This window comes from the organism of the source record quoted next, unplaced genomic scaffold, assembly GCF_019419815.1.
Source record: "Pyrus x bretschneideri cultivar Hongxiangsu unplaced genomic scaffold, Pyrus_bretschneideri_v1 Contig21, whole genome shotgun sequence".
In the NCBI taxonomy this organism is placed as follows: Eukaryota; Viridiplantae; Streptophyta; class Magnoliopsida; order Rosales; family Rosaceae; genus Pyrus; species Pyrus x bretschneideri.
This window is the reverse complement of record NW_025999513.1, coordinates 2,287,729-2,297,720: the sequence shown is the minus strand read 5'-3', so window position 1 is coordinate 2,297,720 and position 9,992 is coordinate 2,287,729. Positions and strand designations below refer to the sequence as shown.

The following is a 9,992-nucleotide window of genomic DNA, read 5'->3' as shown; positions in this document are numbered from 1 at the left end:
AAAGATCGAGATGCTCGAATCTGAACTCATTATTTTGAAAGGGTTTAATGTCTCTACCCTACTTCTATGCAGTTGGAGACCGCTCATCAGGAGGTTGCCCATTTGAAAGCTAGGCTCAGTGCGACTCAGGCGATGTTAGAAGTTATAGAGAAGGAAGTGGAATGCCCAAGGCGAGGTGCACTTTTTTCATATTCGTCGAAGTTCTTGGAGTTGAGCCAAATTCCGAATCAACACAAAATAAGAAGGAGAATCAGTAAACTGAAGTCATGGATAAGCTTAACAAAAATTCAAGCAGGCCAGGAATGAAGCAGTTCACTTACCATTCACCTGCCCCTTGACAAGGAAAAAATCAAAGCATTAAAGATAAGAATTAAGTACCCTAATCCTATCTTTAATACATTCCCAATTGAAGATTGACTTTAATCAAGTAAGTAATCCCAATTTAAATCAATTAGGGATAATTACTCCATTATCTCACTATATTATTTCCTATTTAATATCTTGAGAATATTTCTCCATAAACATTGGCTAATAAGATGCCGCCATGTGTAGGGTAAAACCCTTACACTATGGCCGGCCTTCTTCCCTATATATACCCCATATTCTACTAAATTTGAGAAGCTTTTGCTATCCTAAAAATGCCCTAAACCTCCCCCCCCTCCCCCACCCCCACCTCGTGGGCGTGTGAGGCTTAGGTCTTTGATCAAAGGTGTTGATTGTGTTGCAGGTGCATTTTCATCAAGATTGAAGACGGCAAAAATTTGCATCAATAAGTTTGGTTCGGTTCTTGAATCTACGTTGATTTTTTTTATCAACACGATCTTTTACGGTTTATTTTATCGCAATTCAATTCAGTTTTGCAATTCTACGGTTTTTATACCCACCCCTTTCCATTCGGATTTTATCTTTGGTCCCTTTGGCCCCTTTGGCTTTTAATTCCATGACTTGTCAATTTGATTGTACTCCCCTCAAAATTGTACACAAAATTATAACTTTGTGTCCTCATCCTATCTTTAACTCTCCTGAAAATTGACCACACATGCGTACAATACAAGGGTCGTGTATATATCTCATAATTTTCAAACATATATAGCTCTACCGACCCAACGGTCCAATTCTTTCATTTTTTTCAATGGTCAATCACGGATTGAATTATTACAATATATAATTAAAGCAATATTGTGAGAATTTTAGCTCATTACATCGTTTATTTTTCTCTTTTGTATCACCATCACTTCTTGGAGTTGGACCAGTCAAAAGAATTTTACTAGTGAGCGTAAGTGGCCAAAGTTTGAAAAAGAAAATTTCAATCACCAGAGCAATCTATCAATCTATCAATTGCGTATTAAGTATATTGTTGGTCAAACAAAACCAAATAAAAAGAACTATGTGTTAAAAAAAATCAACTAGCACATTCATGTGAAGGAAAAATGCGTAAATGCGTGAATTTCTTTTTGAAAATAAAATAGATTATAAACGATAGAATAAAATCAAATAAATTAGAGAACAATTTACAATAATACTACCAAATAGTGATAAAGTACGAAAAACTAGATTTGGTCTAGTGTAGATGCATAAGTGAGCCAAGGAGTATTTATAGACTCCTTTCCGTACCTCTCCTAGGGTTTATTGTATTATTTTACAAAGTTTGTAATTTAAATGGTTAAGAATATTTATTTTTACAACTAAGTATATATGTAAAATTCTCTCTCCATTACTTGTATTTAGATAAGAAACAAGAAGGATGGGGCCAAATGATTGTTCTTTTATACGCCTAGGCTTTCATAAAATAAATTAACCAATCTGTCATTTTAATCATTGCTTATCTAAATATAAGACCAAGCAATGGTATTGAAACACTTTTATATTGGTTGTCTAATGTTTAGGTGTAGTTAATTTTAACCAAGCATCTTTACAGTTTCAGATACTTTTTTTTATTTTTATCAAATACATCATTTTGAATAACGTATTTTTATGATTGGCTGGGTACAATGGGACTATTCACGTATACGTTAAACTGAAATATAGATTCATAAAACTAAATATTCGTGAACATACACTTATTGGATGAGAAGACAAAAGAGGTCTCGTTCAACAAATGACCTATTTGTAATGACCAAATTCAATGAATTGTTTGTGTAAACCATTTATCGTATAAATCTTTCATCAAAATAATTGTTGGTTTCTTTAATTTCACATGTCAATAATGAATAAATTTGATTAGTTTTTGTTATTTCGTGGTTTTAGTTCCTTTTTTCAATTACTTAAAATGATGAGGATTGATTAAGTTAGTAACAGTTGTCATAAAGTGAAAATTAAAATCCAATTTCTTGTTCTTTTTCTTGTTTAAAAAAAAATTAAAAAAGAAAAGGGCGTTATTAGTTCAGTATAAAACAAAGGGGGGAGTTAAGTGGCTCAAAGCTCAAAAAAGTGGGGTGGGGGCAAGGGGGTCGGAATCCAAAACGGTCCCACGACGGCCCTTTTTTTTTTTTTGCAGTCAGTTAAAAATACGAAATTTTAGCAAGTGGCTTTTTTTTTAAGTAGTAGAAAAATGTCGAGTTCTTATATGATTGTAGGGGATTTAAATTTATCGGTAACTAATTTAATGTCTAATTTAATAAAATATGGTAAAAAAAAATAAAAAAGAAAACTAATGAAAATAACTTGAAAACTTTGAGTATTAACAAAATAAATAGTATCAGGTTTAATTTTTTAGTATAAAAATATGATTTTTCGTTAAAATGAATAATACTGCGAGTTTTTCGTTAAAACTTTCAAAATAAAATTCCAAAGCAGACCCAGCGAACCAATGCTATCCACATGTCGCCACAGTTTTAACTAACACCGCACTCGATAACAACCGAGCGCATCACAGCGTACAATAATACCCCACACCCCTACTCGTCCTTCGCAAGATTGACGAACCCCTCCGTTTTGAAACCTTCAAAATTTTCACACGTCCCACACGACCCCCTCGTGCAAGGGTAAGACAGTAAATTTACTATTCTCCGCGCCACGCTGGAAAATGCAATTTTTGGATAATTCCTGCCACGTAACATCATACATGGCAGACCTGATCCTAGTCAGCTCCCACCTTCTCCTATAAAATGCCCAAAACCCATCTCACAACCCCTTCACTCTCCAAAAAAACCCACCTCCCACTCTCTTCCTCCTCCTCAGAAGCACTCTCTTCTTCCTTCTCGGCTCACAACCACCGTTGCCCGCTGGAATGGATCGCCGGGAAATGAATATTCCGGCGACCTTATTACATATGTACATACGAAATGTTCGTATCTCCGATCATCACTGTCACGTTTTCCACGATTATCCATCATCGGAAGCCATACTCTTTTAGCCCAATTTTTTCCTGGAAAACAAATTAACATTGTTCGAGTTTTGAGTATTTTTGGGTAGTGTAAGAGGAGAGTAAGTGTGTATGAAAGGAGGAAGCATTAATTTCTGAAGTGAGTTGTAGTTTCTGTATAAATTTTCTGTGGATTTGGGTTTTGAATCCCAAGGTTTAATCAGGCTCTGAAATTAGAGCAGAAAAACTGAGAAATTTGGTAGCACGGTGGTGCGTCAGTGTCTTGGTAATTTGCAGAACCGCAAATATGCCATTTCCGATGAAGATCCAACCGATTGAAATCGATTCCGAGAATTTGATCGAGCCGGCCCGGGTCGACTCGGTGAAACCGGTCTTCAAATCGCGGCTCAGGAGGCTCTTTGACCGGCAGTTCCCGAGCGTGCTTAGAATCTCTTCTGCGCAGGAGAAGCCGACTGCTACTGAGCCGCCGTCGCAGCAGCAGAACTACAATACCAGCAAGGATGGAGCAACCGTCGCCGCTGTGGCCGAGTTTGAGCCGAGCTCGGTTTGTTTGGCGAAGATGGTTCAGAATTTCATCGAAGAAAGCAACGAGAAGCAGCCGCCGCCGAAATGTGGCCGGAACCGCTGCAATTGCTTTCACGGTAATAGCAATGACAGCTCCGACGACGAGCTCGATATCTTCGGTGGAGGCTTCGGCGATTCAATCTCCTCCGGTTCGTTCGGTGGCGACGCCTCCGATATTCTAAAGGTATAAAAATAAGATAATCGTCGCTTCAATTCCACTTTTTTATTAGTAAATTGTTTTTGCATTTTCTCGTGGTTTCCTGGCAACCAAACAGAGAACATGAATATGGATGACTGATTGTTTGCTTAATTATTGTTTATCAGAGTCTGATTCCATGCGTGAGCGTCTCGGAGAGAAACCTCCTGGCTGATACGGCGAGGATCGTCGAAGCAAACAAGAATCTCAAACAAAAAGACGACATGAGGAAGAACGTCGCCGACGGACTGCAATCCCTTGGCTACGATTCCTCCACCTGCAAATCGAAATGGGAGAAGTCGTCGTCTTTCCCTGCCGGTAATTTAAAATCTCATACTTTCTCAGCATCCAAACAGATTATATTAAAAAATTGAAATTAAAAGGTTAAAAAAAATTAAATTTGGTTGTGGGTTTTGGATTTCAGGTGAGTACGAGTATATCGATGTGATGGTAGAGAGCGACAGGTTGTTGATTGACATCGATTTCCGATCGGAATTTGAGGTCGCTCGATCCACTGGGGCCTACAAAGCCGTCCTCCAATCGCTGCCCTACATTTTCGTCGGAAAATCGGACCGTCTCGGCCAGATCGTCTCCATCGTATCGGAGGCAGCCAAACAGAGCCTGAAGAAGAAAGGCATGCACTTCCCTCCGTGGCGGAAAGCCGAGTACATGAGCGCCAAGTGGCTCTCTCCTTACACCCGAACCGCCGTTCCCCGTCCCGAAAATGGCACCCTTCCCGCGTCGGAGACCCAAGTGGTAATCTCTGACGCTCCGACCGAGGCCGACAATCTCAGCGATTGCGGTGAACTCGAGTTGATCTTCGGTGAAAGCACATCGCAGCCTGAGAGCCATACTCCAGTCCCATCGCCGGCCGGAAATTCCGTTCCAGGCGAGAAGGTGGCCTGGCAGCCACCGGCGATAAAGCCGAAGAGCGTTGAGAGAGGGGCGAGGATAGTTACCGGGTTGGCATCGCTGCTCAAGGAGAAACCTTGAGACAAATTTTGGAATTTTTTTATTTTTAAATTTTTAAATTTTCCGGCAAAAAATGGAGATAGATATTAAAAAAAATATATATATATACATAAATGGGAGTTGGAATAGTAGAGTGGGAGTGGGTACTGGTACAAGCTTTTTAACTCTGTGCTTTTACCAAGTTTCCCTTCCTTTTTTTGTTAGCAAGGGCACCAATATAAATCTGTGGACCATCATCTCTATGTAATAAAAATAGTTTTAAATACCAACAAAAACATTGTTAATATTTTTGGGGAAAACTTTTATACCGCCTTCAAATAGTTGATGTGCACGCTCTATAAATGGTATAAATGTTTGAGTAATTAATTAATTAACTGTTAAATGACTGAACGAATATGAATTTAGTTAATTTTTCTTTATTAGTGAACTTAATAGAAAATTTAAAAATTAGATTGTTCGATGAGAAAGAAATCTGAAAGAGTATATTAAGACGGTGCTAGAATTTTAATATTTTAATTACAAACTTATTTATGGAACAAAATTAATTTAATTTTGGTTTGGCGGTGGTGGGTATTTTGAGGTAATATTGTGTGCAGCGACGGTTTCTTGAAAGGGGAACAAAGAAGCATGACAGTCTCTTCTCTCAAGTTTTCATCTTTTTAGGGTATATTTTTGCTTTTTTCGAAAGAAAGAAAGTAAATTATTAAAGAGGAGAGAGAGAGAGAGAGAGAGAGAGGTGAAGACACAAAAGGTTGATGATGAAGATGACAGCAGGAGAGAGGGCTCGTGAAGTCTAGAAGGCTGTGAGGGGTTAAATATTAATAGGAATTATAGTAATATTTTTTTTTATTTATAAATTAGAGATGTTAAGTTTGATTCTCACGAATAAAGTTGTAAATAATAAATTTAAATCATATTATTACTAGTTCGTTGTGAAATTAAGTTCATCTTCTCTGATATTGTAGATAATATAAATTGTTGAAAAAACAAAAAAATATTAACGATAGTAAATAAAATAATAAAAATTGAAAAATATTGATTAGGATTGCGTGATATTCCCTCCCTGGGAGGAATTCGATTAACTTTGGAGTGTCCAAAACGCTTCTGTTGGTACGAGTGTTGAAAATAGTGAAAACCAGTAAACGAATCCATCCGCGACCACCAGACGACTCGCAAGCTTTAACACGTGCAAGACATTGACTGGCAGTTGAGAATTTTCGTGTGTACTTGGATTTCTGGGAGAATTTTGCATATGGAACTTGGGTGAGACAAAGATACCAAGTGCCTGCTGCTTGCTGCTTCTTTTGTGTAATTACGTTATTGAGCATCTTTTTATTCATCTTGGGGGTTAAAAATAAAATGATTTTTACTAAATAGTTTAACAGTTTACGTCATTAAATTAGATCAATCGAAATTTTGTTTGAATGTGATTCAAATTTAAAATATTGGTCGTTGACATACTATAGCGACGTTTTATTTAGAACTTTCATTCTTTTTAAAGTTACCTTCAACCGTGATTTATATTTTTCTGATGAAACATATAACTATTCTAAAACTCAATAGGAGAGTTGTCATTGTCTAATTAATCTTTAGTTGTAAAATTCTTTTTATATCCTTCTCGAACTACCAAGTTAGCTTTTTAAAGTATTGGGCTTGAAGTGTTTTATACTAAGTTTTTGATAACTAATGTGCTGCTTGTTTGATACGATTTCAACATAAATTAGTGTTCGCTTATGATCATTGTTGTGTTCTTTTTGCAACAATTATTACGACGAGATATCGATATTTGCTATTAGTACTTTATAAAATCTATAAAAGTTCCCTCATTATATTTAGAAATTAGAAGTATGATTAAAGGATATGATCCTCTTGGCGGAAATTAAATAAGTATTGCTCCAAAATGATTTGTGGTGGGACTCTTCTAATCCATTATGTTTTGTAAAATATTATGATCATATTATTACTATACTCGTTAAATCTTATATTTTAAGAAGTGGGTGGGGTCGGTTACAAAGCTATCTCAAAAGAGGCCAAGGGAGGGGGGGTGGTTGTTGTGGGGTCCATATTCCTTTTTCCTAATATTTTTTTGCGTGATAAGACTGATGCTGCGTGACAAGCAAAAATAATAAAAGCAAAAAAATAAAATAAATTTCCCCTAAATATTAATAACTTTTATAATTGCAATAATACCCTCATGAAAGCAACTTCCCACCCACCCTTTTCATTTCTCTCTCCCCCTGAAGAGATTGCTTGTGATTGTAAATTTGGGAGTTTCATTTTCTCACCCGAGTTTGCCCAGACCACACGAAATAGAGTGTTTGGAGACGGGGATAAGGTGCCTGCATGCTCAGCTTTCAGTAGTGGATTCCACTGTTTGGATGCAGGATTAGGATATTTTTGGTCATATGCTGTTAGGTGTTTTTTTCTTTTTCTTTTTTTTTTTTTTTTTTTGGTTTTTTTTTTGTTTTATTTTGGTGAGTATCCTTAAGTGAAGGTAATGCTATTGCATTATAAAGTCCAATCGAACAGATTTGAGCAAACTCAAATTAACGCAACGCAACATAAAACCTATTAGTCCATTGTATTTTACTCACAACCTTCAAGTAAAAATAATGCTTATCATCATATTTATCATTGATTTTAAATTTTTAAAATTCTTTAATTCTTTCCAAACATGTTATACATGATGAAGAGATGTTCTTTATAAGAATGTTAACGTGGCTTAACCGTGACTGCACAAATAGAAAGGGATGGGAAGGTTGTGAGAGTTTTGAGAGAGATGAAACTAATAGTAAAGGACTAAACCAATAAGGAAATGGCCAGCGTAAATCACCTTTGTCAGAGAGCTCCATCCCCTTCTATTTGTGCTGTCATGGTTAAGCCATGTCAACATTTTATATTCTTATTGCTTTTTGTCTTATTATCTTTATTAAAAAATTAATATAAAATATTAACGTGGCTTAACCATGACCGCGCAAATAGAAGGGGGCCCTTTGACAAAAATGATTTACGCTTGCCATTTCCTTATTGGTTTAGTCCTTTACTATTAGTTTCATCTCTCTCAAAACTTCTCCATCTATAGTATGAAAGTTCGTTGTAATAATTGGATAAGTTATTAAAATATTTCTTAATTTCTTGTGAAGGGAAATATGTAGACAAAATCAAACTGAACGAATCAATGTCGCTCGTTTGTGTTACTAACCGAAGCCTAAGTCGATCCTTGATATCATATTGGTTGAAACTATGTTTCAATATTTGAACTGAACTAAACTAGAGCACGTCATTTCTGTTTGTAGAACGACTTTATCTTTTCCTTTTGAACGAAGAGAAATTCAAATTTGACATTTCTTCATACATGGTGAGAAAAAAAACAGATGGTTCGTTTATGCTAGTAGCTAGCTGATTACTTATAAAAGAAAAATATGCAAGCAACCTTTAATCTTTCATATTTTTCCTTTTCCCATTTCTTGTTTATTTTCTCTCATTTTCATGACCTACATTTTTAAGGACGTAAATGTATGACAAGTGTCCACGACGAATGACACAAACTAATGGTAAAAATTAAAATTACATAACTGTGATTTCTTATAACGTTATGTACACATACCATACTAGACAATGAGACGATCCATCGCAATCACAAAAACATAATAAGAATATAAATTGAGGTCACTCTGAAAGAGGCATGTGATTGTAAATGGTATTAGGTCCGTAGTGCTTTGTTGCTCCACAAATAAATATCTCAACAAGTAAGTTTTTATTTTACCATATCTTAAATAAAGATAGCTTCCATCGCTTTTAATGGGAACAGATGATTTCTGTGGTGTTTGAATGCTTCTTCCTTGGCTGTTAGCTTCAAATCAACAAGTTCTTTTACCACCATTAATTTGTGGCTTTTTTTTTTTTTTTTTTTTTTTACTGCAAAATCTGCATTCGATTCACAAATGAAATGCTGTTATAAACTAATGGCTCGTTTGAATGTGCTTTTAAAATAACTGAAAGTACTTTTAGAGAAAATATTTTTTGGTTTCAAAAGCATTTAAAGTGCTTTTCCCGAATTTACTTGCATTTTTACTAAGGATTGGTTTAAAAAACATTTTCACCAAAAACGTTTTCAATCATTTTAAAAGCATATCTAAACGAGCTCTAAAACAATCAGTATTGTCACGCCAACTATATATTTTGTGGACCATTACCAATAATTAAAGTCCACGTTGCAGAAAACAAATTGGTCTCAATCAAACTCCATAGAAATTAATGGTTCATGACTTAATATTCGAATTCCCCACATAGGGCATGAAAGCATTAGGGAGAGGGGATTAGTAAGGATTGAACTTGCAACAGAGTGCATAAGAATGATTGTTTTCCGTCATTATGATAAAACGTCGTATGCAACAAAATCCATTAATTTACGTATACCTCATTTTTACTGGTATCTGTTTCCTCTACGTGTAGGCTGAGATCTATTTATTATTTCTCTAATGAAGCAGAGACTGAGGGCTCATATACAGTGCCTAGCATTGAGTTGGATAAATCCAATATATAAAAAATGGTCGTTGATGAAAGTTTAATTATTTTGATTGAATAGACTATAGCATATTTTTGGTCAAGGTCCATCTATTCATTTGCGACAAAGTGAAAATAGTTGAAAAGAGAAGGGGATTACAATTGGACCAAAACAATTACATTAATTAATCCCACTTACAAAATAATGGTCAAAACATGGTTTATGCGGAAAACCCGGATACTGATGACCAATAGGTTTTGCATTTGTCAGACTTGCTTTCCAAATCAACATTAATAACCACAAAATTACACAAAAGTTCATCATGTTATTTGATTGGCTTAACATTTTTTCGATGGATTTTACTAAGAAAAGCTAATAAAAATGATTTTAAAACTTTGTATTTTAACCAAAAACTATCTAATAATTAT

At 35.5% G+C, this 9,992-nt stretch overlaps 1 protein-coding gene across 1 annotated transcript; it reads left to right on the top strand.

Annotated features, from left to right (window-relative positions):
• Window positions 1-3,127: 3,127 nt before the first annotated feature.
• LOC103940569 lies at window positions 3,128-5,343 on the top strand. The gene is made up of 3 exons (XM_048584296.1): window positions 3,128-4,073; window positions 4,214-4,403; window positions 4,510-5,343. The coding sequence occupies exons 1-3, from the start codon at window positions 3,612-3,614 to the stop codon at window positions 5,076-5,078; spliced, it is 1,221 nt and encodes a 406-aa protein (XP_048440253.1). The 5' UTR covers window positions 3,128-3,611; the 3' UTR covers window positions 5,079-5,343.
• Window positions 5,344-9,992: the final 4,649 nt, after the last annotated feature.